The sequence below is a fragment of the Apus apus genome, chromosome 6 (assembly GCF_020740795.1).
Source record: "Apus apus isolate bApuApu2 chromosome 6, bApuApu2.pri.cur, whole genome shotgun sequence".
Lineage (NCBI taxonomy): Eukaryota > Metazoa > Chordata > Aves > Apodiformes > Apodidae > Apus > Apus apus.
In genome coordinates, this window is record NC_067287.1 from 23,813,457 (window position 1) to 23,830,868 (window position 17,412).

General features: G+C 37.8%; 1 protein-coding gene across 1 annotated transcript in view; it reads right to left on the minus strand.

Annotated features, from left to right (window-relative positions):
- The window catches only part of PDE11A (phosphodiesterase 11A), a 126,647-nt gene that overhangs the window by 13,605 nt on the left and 95,630 nt on the right, over nt 1–17,412 (minus strand). Inside the window, exons 13-19 of the mRNA XM_051622801.1 lie at nt 16,781–16,890; nt 13,822–13,912; nt 10,662–10,762; nt 6,407–6,484; nt 4,984–5,051; nt 1,958–2,028; nt 325–408 (exon numbers count right to left, since the gene is read on the minus strand). Coding sequence (XP_051478761.1) covers nt 325–408; nt 1,958–2,028; nt 4,984–5,051; nt 6,407–6,484; nt 10,662–10,762; nt 13,822–13,912; nt 16,781–16,890 — 603 coding nt within the window. The remainder of the gene's footprint in view (nt 1–324; nt 409–1,957; nt 2,029–4,983; nt 5,052–6,406; nt 6,485–10,661; nt 10,763–13,821; nt 13,913–16,780; nt 16,891–17,412) is intronic.

Here is a 17,412-nt window from a genome sequence, read left to right on the forward strand (position 1 = left end):
ACAAGGCCATCCCTCTGGCACCTCTCTGCAGAGCACTTCACACCTTGCAATGATGGGAATCAGTTTGTCTCAAACACAATAAAATAAATAGTTGCCCTATCAGCTTTTATAACTTGGAGAGGAATTATGTTTACAGCTATTACCATTTTCAGGGAACGTGAAGATTTCTGCATAGGATTCAGGGAACGTGAAGATTTCTGCATAGGATTCAGACTCTTTTTGGTAAAGAGTTCAAATAGCCTTCAAGGCTGCACTGTAAGCTCTCCCCTAGAGGGGCAAGAACAATCTTCTCTGGACTCTGCAGGAGCAGGAAGTAAAAATTACCTCATACAATGGCATGCAGATGCTATCAATCCACTCAAGCTGCAACCTGGGTAGTTCATCTTTCCTGTTCCGATCAAAAATAGCCTGAATTGAGAAGGGAACAAAACTGTCATGCTTTAATACACTGGGATATTTTACAGACACATCATGTAGCACTTTGGAGCTATGATCAAATTTTTACAGCAGAACAGTTTGTAAACCATAATCAATCTTCACAGCACTCTTCTTACTGATTTGTCTGGCATGAAAAAATCAACTTTATTTTCAATTCTGTTTTTCAATTTTTAGGCTGAATGTATTTGAATTTTATATTTCTGTGATGAAAAATAAATGCTCCACAGACGGAGTCAAGCTGGTAAGAAACCTCCTGTAGCAGTGCAAAGTAGATACTTTTAAGTAGAAATTTCCCAGTTCTCACATAGGGTTTTCCAGCTCAGCAGAATGAACAGTGATGGATCTGGGCTGGCTTCCTCCCTCCCAGTTACAGACCCTTTCTGCAGAACCAGCCATGTCTGTGAATCCAAAGGGTGGGGATCAACAGATCCATTTTGGGAGTAGGTACAAATTTGTTCAGTAACTGGAAACAGCCTAATTCACTGCTTACTGCACTCCCTCTGAGAGGAAATTATAGAGGTTGAAGCTGATGTTTAAGAGACTCAAAGGCTGAAAGGAGGCAGAAGAATCTGAGTTCTGGAGAGTTTGAACATGAGTTGACTTTTCTCCATACTCTGCCTGAGATTACTTGGGTCCATCAGCTTTCCATCTACAGGATAAGAAAGCTTTGACTTTTGTCTTTTCTTTGCACTCCTACAAAGTCTACAGTACATCCAAAACATGTAATTACACACCTTAAAATAATTGCTTTTCATTTACTATGAGTATTTTAACTTCATTGACTTCATTACATCACCACCAGGTCACATGAAATATTATCAAAGTGAGAACAAGTCTGAGCCACTGGAATGGTCTTTTTATTTTGGAAGCATAAACACATTTGTGAATGGCCTCTAAGTTAAATTCTTTAGAATACTTTCTGTTACCCTTCTCCCATTGCCTTCAGATAGTGGCTTGTCAACATTTTGAAGTATTTAACCTGGATAAGGCTTTCTCTTCAAATAAGTCACTGAAAATCTTTATGAAACTTTTTCTCTTAGTTCTTGACACTTTATACCCATCTGCCTATATTCCACTCAATACCAATTTATCCTCTCAATCACAGTGTTATATTTAGTTGTTTACCTATAGAAATGCTTTTCAGCATTTGAATAACACTGATAAGGCAGCTGTAGCATGAAGTAAATATGATGATTTTTTATTTCCATAAGTAGCTGGTGATTTTTAAATTTGAATAGTATATGATAAAACAATACCTGTTGCTTACAAAATTAATGACAGAATAACCTTGGGAAAAGCTACAGAAAATGGGCAAAAGAGCTCAACACAAAAGTGACTGAGCTGACTGGAGAGGTTTTATACTTGGCTCTAAATGCATGTCCTTATTGGACAAAGATTTTATTTATTCCAAGATATTTATTTACAGACAAAACACAGTTACTTTTTTCTGAATGAACCCAATTATATTTTCTTACCCTATTCAAATTAGTAACTATTTCAGAAAGTGATAAAAACTTACTGAAGGGGTGAGTTTGAGTTCCAATCTTTCTCTGTCTCCTTGTTCAAAGAACTCACTGGTCACCAGCTCAGCTGCCTACAACATAAATAATGACAAAAATTAAGAGTTCTTGCTACATAATTTTTAAGGCAATGAGCTCTTGCTCAGACCATTACGTCAGCCTGTGTTTAACTGTAAAGAATTTAATAACCCCATTTACACAACTGATGTCAGGTACATGTTTGTATAATTTTCAGAACTGGGGATACAGGAGGTATAAACACCCATAACTAATCATATGTACACTTGGCCCTTTTTGATAGGGAATTTTGTCTGGGGGAATTGCATTGCAATGTCAAGATAGCACTTAATGCAGTCATAGGCAACTCACTCAAGTACTGACAATAGAATGGAAAACTTTAGCTTCTTGTTGGCATCCACAGTAATGTCTGTAAAACTGCTTTGTAAGGTGTGCAAGAGCTCTCTGGATATTTACAGGCTGTTGCCCTGTATAATCAACTTCACTTTCAAATAAACTTCCTTAGCTAATAAGCTCTGTTGTATTAATTTAATGAGGATCTGAATATCTAAATATGAACTCAGGTTGTGATTATCATATTGTATCAAAATCAAGAACTGGTGGGTTGGAAGTTGGAATGCATCTTTCTGACTTCTGTGAATGAAGATGTTCTATTCACAGCAGAGGTTTGTGCTTCTCAGAACACCACAAGGTTTAGAAACAAAATCAGTTACGGAAACAATGGGAACTTTAGGAAGTCAAACTGTGGGCAATTCTGATATAGAAGCCTTTATGTACTGTACTCTTCTCATGTGTTGGGCTTTGAAGGTAGGCATGTGTGACATTTGAGGTGCAAAAAGGGAAACTAATCTACATAGGGTGGTATTCAGTTCCTTAAGCTCCTGTCATCCCTGTTTTCAAACTAGGAAAATATTTCATAACACCAAGGCTAAAAAAGGTGAAGTAAGAAGAGAATCTGTACTTCATAAAATCTCCAAATTTCTTGCCCTAGCAACCTCATGGTAGCTAATGTTCACAAATCTTAAGCTTGTTATGGTTGAAATAAGGAGTACCAAAATATACTAGAAGTAGGTGAAGTGATGTTATAAAGTACTCTTAAATCTTGAGCCAACCTATCACACGGTTTGGAACTTTATAATGTATGTAATCCCAGCACAGCAATAAAATTCTCGATCAATATTCCAGATAGAGGAATAATTTTAACAACTTAGCAACAATCAAGGGTTTGCCAAGTATATTGTATAAAAATAATCACAACATAGTATCACCCCCATCTCTCACTGCTATTCTGAGTCTGCTCTCCTTGTGTCCCGTTTGTGCACTTCTCTTGTCCATTTCTATATTCTCTTTCTGAATTTTGCCTTCTTACGTATAGTCTTTATTCCTTTTGAATCATATATTTTAATCTCTTCCTCACTTTTCAAGTTCTGTTGGCACAGTTAAGGTCCAACTATTTCTTGTTTTCCCTCTGTGGATTTATTGGCCTCTCTGCTCAACCAGGTAATGTTTCAATCAATCCCAGACTGGATTTTTCAATATAAAGTAAACCTGTACACTGAGCTGCAGGGGAATTTTCACCCACAGACCTCAAAAGTGATAAGGATAAAAAAAACCTGTTTGCCACTTCAGCACTAATTCAGCACCATAGCACAGAGATTGATAACATGGAAAACAGACCCTACCTGACATTTTGGCTGTCAAATAAAATTGAGAAGCTAGCTGGGTTAAAGAGGAAAAATGAAGAGGGATTGCCCACACTGCAGCTCTGGCTAGGTGGCACTGAAAAATCTCATGACTCATTTTCCTGCTGCAGGATATGAGTGGCTTCCCTAATTTCTATGTGAGGTATCCATGTTCTGGCTAAGTAGAGTAACAGCCTTAGGAGGACTATTGTCATATTCTGCTTATAAAAGCAAAAAAGACTAATCTGACAGAACTGCAAGCTGAGCCGAAGCCCTCACCACATAAATGTTTTTGACTGAGTTGATGTGCATGTAACTTTTGTAGTTCCCTTTCAGCTTCTGCTACTTCCTTGTCCTCCAAGAAATCTGGCTGCTCCTGCCTCACTAGTTCTCCAGTCCAGCTTCTCTTTTTCACCCTACCTTTTTAAACATCACTTTGCTGTTAAGTCAATCAGACTTTCTCCAGGTGTTTAGCCACACTTAGTTGCACTGATGTATTTCCTATTTGCTTCTTGATGCTGTATATTCCTTCAAAACCCTACACAGCCTGCCTTCTACTGGCTTGTTCTGGACCTCGGTAAAGGGCACGGAATTACTAGCATAGATACAGGAAATATTAAGGACGAATACTGAGTAAGGAAAGATGCCTAGAAGAGGGAAACTCATGTGGTACAGGATAAGACTTTTGGGACAGGTTGCTTTCTCACATTGTAATTGTTTGCTAATGCTGGACCCGGGTTTTATGTATATTTCTAAAGAGCCTACTCAGCAACAGAGACCTGAATTTTTATTTACTTGTTTCTAAGTACAGAGGACCTATATTACTGTCATGGTTTAAGGTAGGGCTGGCCACTTGCAGTTTTTTCCATCAGTGTTGAGCAAATGAACGCATTTCTCTTATCATATATACTGAAGATTTTATTTTAATCAAAGTTTGCAGATCATCTGCTGGTATTTTTGATTTAGGGAAGATTCTGTCACTGCCAAGGAAAACCTTGGGACAAAACAAGCAAGCGCAACTACATGTGGCTAGCCTTTTTGGTTTTTTTTATGTTTAATCCACCCATTTTTTGATATGGATTTAAAAGATTAATGAGAGGCAAAGTTGTAAAGCCAGATCTCTTCAGGTACCTACATGCTGCTCACCAGTATGTGTACATGGAAAGATTATGCAATAAACCAGTTCTTGCAGAAACCCCCTGCTATTTTTTTATAGCATTGATACTGCTGTAAATTGATTCCAGTTTTGGTCCCTTGTAAGTCAGGGCCCTGGGAATATTGTCCTGCCAGTCCCGCCTCCTCCCAGCCCTGCTATTAATCATGACTTGCCTGTCTTGAAATCTCCCACGGTTTGGTCACAGCTCCAAGGTCACAAGCTGTCATTAGCATTGATCTGAAAAACAGAATTGAACAATACAAGCTGAATCAACCTTTGTTGGATTTCTAAACAACTCTGCTCTGGATGCATAAGTAAATAATACATATATAAAACATCAGTCCAGGCACCCTTCTTTTCCTCCAGAAAAGGATGACATGTTTGAAATCTCAGCCATCAGCATGGCTTTTACATCACAATTGTGCCTAGGAAGCCTAATGTGTTGCAGGTTGCCAGACGATGAATTTTGGTATTGTGCATGGTACGCTAGAAAAGAAATTACACTGCAAGGGAGTAACTGCTAATTTTGCAATACTTCTAACACCATTCACATTAATACATGGAAAAGAAAGTGTGTGCTTCACGTGACACGAGGATATTATTACAAAATAACACCTGCAAACTGGATTAATTTATATGCCTATTTGTAAGTGACGGCTATAGTAAGAGAATCTGTAATCACAGGAGGCATCCCAGACACTGTTTAAGCAGTTTCTATTGCTCATCTACAATAAAAATATAAGATTTACTGTGAGCTATACTGTTCCACTGTAGTTTAATATCTAGCTACAACCATGTTTTATATGCATTAGGAGAAAGAAACCATTCAGCTGTAGAAAGCGTTTATGTACAGTACATGATGCAGATAAAAGTCTAAGAAAGTTTAAATGAAGAACAAGGGCACTTAAAATGAAGCATCAAATATATTGCCTGAATCTAAAATTAGGAATGGGTGAAATGATATGGAAAATAGAAAATGGCTAATATTTTGGTCAAAAGGCCAAAAGGAAACAGAATTTTAATGAAATTTCAGATAAAACGAGACATAATCAGGCATGCATATGCAAATGCACACATTTATTATCTCAAAAGTGTGGTGTACTCAAACCACCCACAGTGTCTGAGGTTTTCAATAGCAGGCAAGCTCAGATAATTTGTGAGGGCTGGAAGAGTACTGTGTATCTACAGATTCCCAGGTACGGAGTAACAGGGCAGAGAGAAGCATGGGCAGTGAAAGAAAACAGCTGAGAGGAAGGAGGGAAGGTCTTTGCATCCTGAGGGAGAATATTGATGCTTTCTGGAGAAACGGCAGAAGGGCTGAGTGGTAACTGGTGAGGCTGGGAGAAAGGGAAGAAAGCAAGATAGAGTGTGAATGCAGAAACAGGAATGGAGAGATTGAGGTCACACTGATTACATCCCTGCCGTTTGGTAATGTTTAGAATCATACTATCTGTTTCATATCATGGATTATCATTTTAAAACAAGCTACCTTCTCTTTTACTCTTAAGTCTTCACTCCATATATATGGAATTCCTTAGACAAATACGGCTACACTTTGAAATAACGAGAAAGCAAGAAATAATAGCGCTCACCGAAATACTTCTCGGTGTTTTTTTATATTCCAGTCATAACCACCTTTACTGACAAGTTCAAAAAACTCGGTCCTTCTCCTGCAACAAAACAGATTATCAGAGAAGGGAACAAGACACTTCCAGGACAGCACTGCAGTAGAAACACGGTTTTCTGGGTGATAAGAAATCATTGAACCTCATGTATTACTGTTAAAGTCGTTACGCGGACAGTTCATTTAAGCGAAACATACTAATTTCCGAACATGTTCTATAAATGTCTGTTATCAATGTCAGAGTTGCCTAGTAAAAGCAATATTGTATTTATGGTCTCTGCAGATAAGGAAATAAATGGTACCAAAATGTTCAGTCTTCCATGGAAGCATGAAATATTCAATTACAGCAGTGGACAGACAGACAATAGAAACACTCCTGAAATATATACACACATCTCTTTACTTGTCCTAGCAAAAATGATTTTTACTTCTGGATCCTGGAGGGTTTTTAAGAGATGTGCAATTCTTGTTTCCAGCACACAGAACAATGACACACAGGACTGGCAGATGTCTCGAGTTAGTAGTTCTTATTGACTAGAAACTAGGTCTTCTTGCTTGGATCCTATGCTATCTTCTTGTCTGTGTCCTCAAAGATGGATAAAACATGAGCCACAATATGTTAATACTTGTTTGGTGCCTTTAAATACCAAATTCTAACTTGTCATAGTGTGTAATTTCTTATGGTACTGAGACTCCAAGCATCTCTTGCTGCACGCAGACTATAATATGAAAGAGATACTGTCCCAGATACAGTGAAAGTTGAGGTATAAAAATATGAAGCAACTTGCTCAGGATGACACAACATAGTAGCATCAAGGCTAGAAAGCAAATGTCTATTTTCTGAGTGACAGTCCAGTGCCCCATCTCATAGGAGACTCTGCTACCTCTTTGTCAAGTGGGAATGTAGTTAGATCTTGTATTTTCTAAATTTATTTCAACTGGACTAAAATCTTGAACAGTGATTATTGAAAACACAGCCTGATGTTAGCCAGTACAGGTTTTACACACAAGGAGAAGCACACTTCCAGATGCACAAGGAATGTTGCCCTTGATCAGTGGACAGGATTTTAAGTGAGGCATGTTGCATTATTCTGAGCACTGACTGTCATGCCTTATATGACCGGTCCCTCCTACTATAAGGCCTTTCTGTAATAGATTTCAAGGTAGCAATTAGAAGAGGGAGATACAAGGACTACATGATGATACCTACTCCCTTTTGTTTTGTGAAATAAGATACAAAAATAGTTGCACATTACAAAATTCACCACAACAATGCAAAGTCATGCATGCAGAAAACAGAAATCTGCTCTCTCACACAAAGTCCTAGCGTCATGGCCCCAGTGGAAATAACTATTGTAGCCATGAAAATTGTAATGGCCGAAAGTAGCTGGCATGTAAACCTTAAATCAGCCTAATCTTGAGCAGATCATCACAACCACATACTCTATTATATGGTGAGTGGTGGATTTTTGGTTCTTTTGGATTTCAGTCTAACTATGTAAAATTTGGTAATGATTTAATTTGGAAGTATTGGATATTCTGGGCAATTCATATGTTACTAGAGAAAAAACAGGCAAGAATGTTTAAAGCTGAAAGCTCAGGGAGATTACATCCCAGAAACTTCAAACATTCAAATTTAAAATATAGAGATCCATAAACAGTAACTGAAAATGTGAGTCTCAAGGCCTTATGTTAAGCTGAAAACTTTAAAATAAAAATTTTCTTTGTAATCAATTTAAATGGATGTGGAAGCAGTAGTCCAACTCCAGGGAGAGTTTCTAGCGTAGGAAGGAGTCAACCTGAAGGAAGTAGCCATGTATCAGGAAACAGTTTAGTGTTTCCTACTGATTGCTTATGCATGGTATCCAAAACAAAGAGGTTTGCTATTATTAAGCAAACATAATATGCCAGGATTTCAGAAATAAACAGAATTATAACAATTTTGCAATGTCTTTGAGTAGCATTTACTTTGGGTGTATTTTCCCTAGAAGGGAAAGTTGTTCCACTATATTTTAGCAAATCCAGTTGCTCTACAGCCCAGTGGCTCAAGACATCATTTGAGTGCATTTCCAGAAACTTCATTTTGATTCCATGCTTTTGCTTGTTGTATTATTTACAAGCATCATTATGTAGAATTATCTACTAAAATCAAGTATATTTTCCATCTGATCCTTCACTGAAAGTAATCTGTTTGTTTGTTTGTAGAAAAGTATTGCCTTTAGAAGGTCATAACGTCTTGCCCTGCCTGGAGTTTTATTTCTGTTTTGTTAGCTGGACTTTGTGATCATTAGGTTTAGGCATTCATAGTATACTGATACAAGAATTTCTTTCCTCACAAAAATATGGGAGATGAAGCAAACTGAAAAAAACATTTATGTACTTGTGTGTAAACATCTGTTCACATATGGTGGCTGTAAGATGTGTAAGTCATCAACATTTCCAGGGACACTTACAGAAGTAAAGCAGCATAACTACCTGATTAATTAATTATAATAACACAAGAGGAAAAGATAACTTATCTGCAGATTTATGAGTAAAGAGGCCTCATTTGTTATGAGTTTTCTGATTCGTGTAGCACATAAAAATCAATTATGCATGGAGGGAAAAATAATCTTGAAATTCAGCTGGTATCCTTTTTTGGACATTATTTCTCTGTATTAAACTGAAATACAACTTGACTATGTAGCTTTTCAACCTAAGGCAGGCAGGGAAGAGAGCTCCATCATGTCTGGGTCTGAACAGGGTTCCCTCCCAAGACCCCCTCTGACTCTGCCAGGGGGAGCACATGGGGCCATGCCAGGACAGCTGCCCTCAGCCCCTGTCACTCATCCTTAAAAGCACAAAACATTTCTGCAGTAGTTGTTACTTATGGTGAGACAGGAGAACTCATACTGACACATTGGTGTGTTCCTTGCATCTCACTTGAAGCTGTCAGAAAAGTCCACTGTCATACCAGCCTCCCAGGTAACAAGCATCCTAACGGATGGTTTCAAAAAGAGTGTGCTTAAAAAGGTTTATTTGTCCTGCTCAGGATTTTCATGTTGATAAACAGAAGTCTCTTCATGAACTAACATTTAGAAGTGATTTATAATAAAACTATTTATTAAAACCCTTTCTTAATACACTCTGAGAACAGACTTGCAGGAAACAGAATATCAGTATGTCTACTGTCAGTACATTTAGAAACAACCCTTGGGCACAGTAATACTGAGAAAAAACTACAAAGCAAACGTTGCAGCATCCCAGGTAGTATTTTGACAACTAACAGCTAAAGATACAATGTACCTGAAGTTTTCTGGAAACTTGGTTTGGTACCAGCCATCAGCACAAATGAAGGGCAGAATCCAGGTATACTACCCTAAGAAAAATAAGACTAAATGCTACCCAGCACTGTACAGGATAGGATGTTAAAGGACAACAAACAAAAAATCCTAAGGATGAAATACTGTCAAGGCTGAGAAGGCAGTACAGTGAAACTGCACATCCAACAGCACTTCTCTCTGTAAGTCAGCCCCAGGCATGTGCCAGAGGGGAATTTCAGAAGTGGAAGTGACTGTGACACCAGGACTCCTCCAGCTACACAGATATTCCCCCTGGGAAGAACTTGGTAATAATTAACAGTATTTGAAAAATACAGATTAGCACCAACTAAGAAGTCTACTTGGAGATTTGATTTGCAAAGAAAGAAACTAAAAAACCCTTATGAGAGAGATCCTATTTCTCTCTCAAGTTAAGCTTTTTCAGACCTGTTCTCATGTGATGTAAATTGGGATGCTTTGTCTTCAAAGACACAATGCATATGCTTTCATGACCTCTGCAACTAAATACAATATTTCTTAGCATACATGTTTAGAAACTCTGAAATGGTGGAAAATAATTCTAAAATGTCATTGATTTTCTGCATGCCTGAAGAAATGATCACAAAAGGGACAGAAGAATTCCAGGACTGAGCTGTAAGCGATTCCTGGGATTGCTTTGAAGTATAAGCCTAGGATTTCACTTGCTTTTTGTTGATACAAACATGTTACACATTAAAGCAAAACTTACTTGGACACTTGAGATATTCCTATTAGCCTAAGATATACTAAGTATTAGACTAAATCTCTTCAACCACAGCTAAACACTAATTTCTCATATTATATATCCTTATTGGTATTTAATAGGTCATTAGAGTAAGTTCTTCGAATTTTCATTTGTCAAATTAAAAAAATGCCAATACTTACTCAAAATACAGAGTGAGGTCTGTTGCCAATATTGATTGCTTTAGAAGCTGCATAAGGTCACTGTAGTCCTTAGAGGATAAGTTAGCAAAGATGTTGTGACCCTATAATGAAAGAGATAAAAGAGGTAAAGGGCTAGCAATCAATATAGGTTTTTAAAAGGTTTTCTAACTCGTTAGTCTGCTGTTTCCCTATAACAGATGCCTTTTCTAATTCATGTCAAAACTATGACAAAATAATAATTTTAATACTGCTGAGATTACATGGGGGTGGAAGAGTTGACAATTGTAATCAAGCCACTAGGATGTTTTTCTAAACTCTGCTGAAATTATAGTCTCTTGAGTAAAGATTTATTTTTTGCTCTGACCCTGCACAGACTCAGTTTATGGGCAAAAACTATGGATACATCTCAATCTTTCCTCTTATTAAATGTTTTGGGGAGCTGTGCATTGCAGCTTTTGATTTTTGCTCCTAATAGATTTATCTGTGCTGCTTCTTGCAGGCACACAAGCTGCTGTTAGAGCAATCGAAGGCACTAAATCAGCCTTCCATTCACAGCAGCTCATTTGCTCACTCTGCCAGTGTTGCTGTTGCCTTATGTGTATATAAGCATTCATCACTCAGGCTACAGAACCACAATTTTATGCAGTTCAAATGCCCTTTGTAGGCCAAATAGGTTCCTTTTTTGGGATCATGAATTAAGAATTTGAAAGGTGCTCCATGGCCAGAAGGAAAGGAAACAATTATTTAATATTGCTATTTGAGAGCAGGAGGGTCCTTTTGTAACTGAATTTCTGAAAACTAAGGAGAACAGAGATCCTACGATTTCTCTATGAAATCCTAGAGGAGATAAACTGAAATAACACAAAATTAATGGAGAGTTCTAAACATAAGCTTAAGAATTACTCTATGACTCTAAATGTTCTTTGTGAGATTAGTCAAATATAAGTAAATTAACATAAATAAAAGTACCCCCCTTTTTTTGTTTTTTTTTTCTTCCCTAATGACCTATGGAAAAAATTAAGTTCTTGCTAAGCAAAGTCTTACTTTGGTGACATTTAGCACTGTCATAAACACATTCAGTATGCACTGCCATCTGCTGCCTAGGAAGATTAAAATGCCCTTAAACCCAAGAATTTTCCAGCAATAGGATTGCTATAACCATGATGATCTGAGGACAGACAATATAAGGTCTGCAGGTAAAGATGGTATTTTTTAATAGATCAGCTAATTGTTGGCCTAAAAAAATAACTTATCATGCATAAAATATAGCCTTCTCTGTGACTATAAAATCATTATTTATTTTTGGCCAAATACTGAAAAGGATTTGAGAATCTAAAGCTTATTTTTGAAAAACAATTTTTAAACTAAAGTACTCAGAAGAAAACAAAGCAAAATTTATCAGGAAAAATGCAGCTCTTACAATAGGGGCAATTTACCAAGTTATCTGTTGTTCTGTATTTGTTGTCTTTCTGACTTGTTTCATGGTGCAGGAAACCATGTCACTATAAAGCTCAAGATAATGTATATTGAGGTTAGCATGTCAAGAATAAAGAATAAATAGCTCATTTGTCCAAGATAATAAAAAATCTAAATAAATAATACAAATACACTGGGTTTCCTTCTAGATACCAAAGACAGACTAGAATATCAACATTAGTGGACGGGGTATAGTCTAATTTCAGTTTATTTGAGAAAGGAGACAAACTGCTCAGCTGGTGAAACTTGGTGTATCTTTAAGTAGATTGGAGGATCCAAATCTGCATTTATTCCAAACTGAGGGCTGTTGTGTTCCATTAACAAATAGTGTCTATTGGATAAAAATCCTGTAAGATTAATTTTCTGGTCTAGAAATGAGGACCTGGAGAAGAAGCTGCCTGAATGATGAAAGGGGAAGTCTTGCATTTCAAGTAATATTTACATCTCTGAAAGAAGCTGGTGTAGATTATAATGAAAGAAGTAACTTTCCCCCTCTCCCCCCAGATTTATTGGGTTTTAAGCTGGAAAAGATAAATAAAAGCATCTAGACTGACATGAGCTGTAAGCTTTCACAGAGGTGTCCATGTCTTGAGCCTATCTCTGGGGAGACATTTAGTCATTATGAAGATTTCAGGCACTAGAGAAATCACCGCTTCCAAGGAAAGCTTGTTCCAGAGGCTGAACAGTCTCAATGGTTTAGAAAAAACCCCAAACTTTTCCTATTCTGAAGCAGTCTGTTTAACTTTAAAATGCTGCTTCTTCTTATACATTTCCTTGGTAGTATAAGGAGCCATTTAATTCCTAGTATCACCTTCTAGAGGCTAGGCTAAGCAGATAGAGCTGTTTAAATCTCATGCTGGTGATCTCCTTTCCTGTGTCTACTTTTTAATATAATGTTAAAAACCTGAATGCTAAAGCCACAGTTCCATGACTAGTGTCAGTGTCACTGTAAAGCCATCAACCTGTTCATTTGCCTGTGACCATGGGACATTCACAAATGCTTTTCAAAAGTTACTGCAGATCAGCATATGGCCTCTTCTATATACTGAAGGCATTTTATAACTACCTATCTGTGTAAATTAAGAAAAATACATCCATTGCTTTGTAAGGATCTTTCTACTCTTCACATTTACTATATCTTGGGGGTAGAACATGCTGTGTACTGGAATACATAAAATATTCTAGGCAAGAATTATGTTTTTATAAGTATCTGCAAAGCAACTAGTGCACTTTGGGAGACAGGGTATTACTGATAATTAAAAAAAAAAAAAAGTTTAGTAAAATTATGCAGAAGCATCATAACAGTACTGATTAAAGAAAGACTGTCAAAGAACTTAAACTGGTCCAGTAAAGGGTGACCACGATACTCTGAATACAGTACCTGTGGGGAACGGTAAGAACCTACCTATAAACCAGTGAGCAGAATATATGTAAGAAGACTGAGAAAAGCTGACAATAAGATTAGGATATGTTTGCCTTGCCCCTAGCTGATGGAGACAAATATAATCTCCAGGCTCTATGATCAGCATTTGTAGTTATTTAATTTGATGCTTGTTGTGACCTTTGTGGCAACCAATAATTTCTCAAGGAGAAGGCATTAAAAAGGTACCATGTGTGGTATTTCCTTTCACTGGCTGAAACTGCCCACAAGCTTACAGTGAGATTAATAGGAATGCTTTTGTACCTCACTTTGGAGAATCATGACAGCGTGATTGAAATGGTGGTGCTCCAAGGTAGCAGAGGTGCCGTAGAGCTGAGCTAAGGCTGATCCGCTCCTGCAACAGAACATGGGGAGTCAACAAATACTGCTCATCAGCTTACAAAGCAGGTTTCTGAGACAACATAGTCACAAAAGCAGGTAGCCACACTCCCTCTCCATTTCAGCAACCACATTTAAGACAGCTGACAAGATCAAATTACCAATTTAGAGCCAGATACAAGACATTTATGTTCCACTCCTTGCTAAATATCATCAGCTGACCAAAGATTTTCCTGGAACTACATGGCATTTTGTAATGCAACTTTCAAAGTGCCTCAGCAATGCAACAGCATGGGTGCCCCACTGTGCACTAAAGACAAACAGTAACATCCTTGAAACTCTTAAAAAAAAAAACCCAAAACACAACAACATAAAAACAACTGCTAATACCGTGAGGTTTTGTCTGTATGTAAAATCATACACTTAAACAAATACTAAGGTAAACAAAAAGACATTAAGTGAGAGCAGTGAAAATAAAAGTAAAGTTTAGCATCTCTTTACAATGTATTTTCTCATCATGTTTGTTGTCAAAACCAAAGTGCACAAAGCAGGTGGGTTTTCTGAGTTTAAAGAACAAAAATCTACAGCATACAATTATAAAATTGTGAATCTCTGGGCGATACAGAGAATGGGAGGGGATTGACAGAATAGTTACTCTTCATCATTACTTCACTTCTGGGGCCCAGCCTAAAATGACAAGATGAGTTTCTTTCCAAAGAAACGAGAACAAGAGATTATGCCAGATACAAACAAAAAGAGTCTCCTAGGAGCATATACTATAAAACTGCACCATACTGATATTTAATTATCAGGAGCAGCTATATTAGAGAGAGGGATGTCCAGGAAACATCATCCCTAGAGAACGTGGTGTTGAGATATATAACAGAGCCATTTCAGACAACTGTGATATTGCCTCCACCATATACCGCTTGAACTTTCATCACTTAGAACAGCTGTATTGAACTCTGAAGATAAAATATGAAAATGTGATGCTTAAATTTATGTCAGATTAGAGGAATAAATCATAGCTGCTGTTATGAAAACTACAGCTCCTGTTTTCAGGGGTGTTTTATACCTGTGTGCTAATGTTTGTCTCTTGTTAAAATGTCTTCAGCAATTTCTTTATGGAGTCATAAAATGGTAGCCTCCTCTTTGTATTTTGTTGTCAAACAGCAAGTATTAGTGATAGGAGTCTAATGCTGAAACCTTTACCTTTAACTCAGCCATACCTCTGCAAGAGATATTGTTGTGTAATGTTACAGTGGAGAAGTGGTTAACTTAATCAGAGCCTAGAACAGTCAGGAGGTAAATCTTAGGTCTCATTTCTGTAAATTAGGAACATAAACATCAATCAGTTGAGCTTCCTTCCCATTTGTCTCATCTTTTTTGATTCTCTTCAAGACTCAGCTGCAAAAAGAAATCTTGTAGTGCTTGGTAACCTTTGCACCACGAGCTCTGTCTTCTGAGCACTGCAATTGATTTTCCTTGCTGTGGTGATTGAAGATCCAGACAGTGTCATTGCTTCATTGAGACTGTACAGCAGCACCAATAGCTCAGGAAATCGCAGCTTAGTGAATATCAGAAACATCAGTTTGAGTGATGTTCACTGAGGCAGCTTGTCCCCAGAAATGTAGCAGCCTGTGCATACACATATCCCAGCAGAGTATTTCTGCAAATGGTAGGACAAAATCACCCTGTCTTTCAAATATCTTTGGACAACCATTTGACCACTTTCCCATCACACTGGAGGATCAGCAGTAATGCAGAACAGACAAAGCTGGAAATGCATTCTGGGATCTGCAGGACAAGAGAGCCTCAAGGTCTTGTATTCTGACTGTAGTGGATTTGGGGAGTCAAGAAGACAACTGGGATTTTGAGGAGGCTTTGTGTTTAATAGCTTTATTTCACACCCTGGTCAGGGTGTTGCTGGGGACATTTCCTATTGTCCCCCTCTGTTCTCAGGGAACGTAGAAATGGGAAAGAATTTTATCTTGGCCAAGGGAGTTCCCTTACTGCCACAGCAAGAAGTACCCTCAAACCTTTCATGAAGCTGCTCCTACCTCAGTGTGTCTAAGGGCAGCAGTCTGGACAGTGAAAATGTACATAATTCAGGGCTACTGAATCGGCTCCTAACCACTTTGAATAGAATAAAATTAATTTTTAGAATTTAAAATGGCCTGGAGAGCAAGATTTCACATAGGTGATGTACGAATCTGCCTTCAAAACCCAATTTTGTGTGCTGATGGGTACTGACCGTTGCAGAGGGTAACCAGTCCACCCCAGCCCACTGCAGCATGTCTCCAAACAGGCTCTGTGTGTTCTGGCACATTGGGGCAGGCCAGGGAGGAGGCATTTCTAAACACGAAGGACCCTGTGTGCTCCACTACCAATGGGTATGTGCTGAAGCCACTACTCCAGCCACCTGCTGTGGAAAATATGCATGAGAGCTCCACCATGATGGCAACTTCATAAACTAGGAATTACTTTATGCTTGCCTGTACTTATGTGAAAGCATTATTTTATCTATTTTCTCCTTAACAGTTGAACAAGGTTTTTCTTAATGTCATGCATTCCAGCCAGATGGACATTTTCAGTCATTGAATACCAGAACCAATAATACCTCAGCCTGAGAAGAACATCAAGTTTTGGCACCATGTTTCAAAATATGGTGCCAATTCAACAGCCTGATACAAAGGACAAGCCAGCAATTACTCAGAAGAACAGAGAATGATAAAGATGGATAGTCCCTTACTACATAGGAGAATAAGAATACTTGGCCTTGGCCTAGGAGGCCTGAAATTAAGGCTTCATTCTTTATCCTGGTCACCTTTTGCTCTTCTGTGGAAGAAAAACAAATTAAAGTAATAAGAATTAGAATACTTACTTGGCTTGGAAGGCATTGTTGGTTCCCCTGTGGTCAAGGTCATGACATAAGCATCCCACAATCAAAGCTAAAATTTCAATTTCAGTCAGAATCTCCTGAAATCCTGCAGTCTGAAAGCAGAAAAAAAATAGCAGCTGTAACTATCAGTAGCAACAGGGATAAGTAATGTTAGTCCATCGAACAACAGTCAACTTTGTTTTGGTACCATGAACGTTTCAGTAAGGAGAAGATAAATGTGTTATTGTCATACTGTATTCCCTACTATCTATTAGATGGTTGGCAGAATACATAATGTCCTTGGAGTGATCTGTTATTATCTCTCTGTTGCATTTCCATCGTGCCATTTCTTCACTACCCAGAAGGCGCTAAAGGCGAAAGAGCTGAAAACAAACACCAATAACTATACACTAAGACAGAAACTGGAATTTTGTACCAGAGAAATACAAAGCAAAATTATTCCATTTTTAAATAATTGTTTAGAGAAGCACTTAGATTTCTTCAATCCTGAGGTGACCATCTTTGTCAATCCCTACTGTCAGAGATAGCCGAGATGTTAAGTCAGAAGACCTATAAAAATCATCAGTGAAAATATTCTCTGTGGAACTGTTATGAACTATTGAGAAATCTATTAA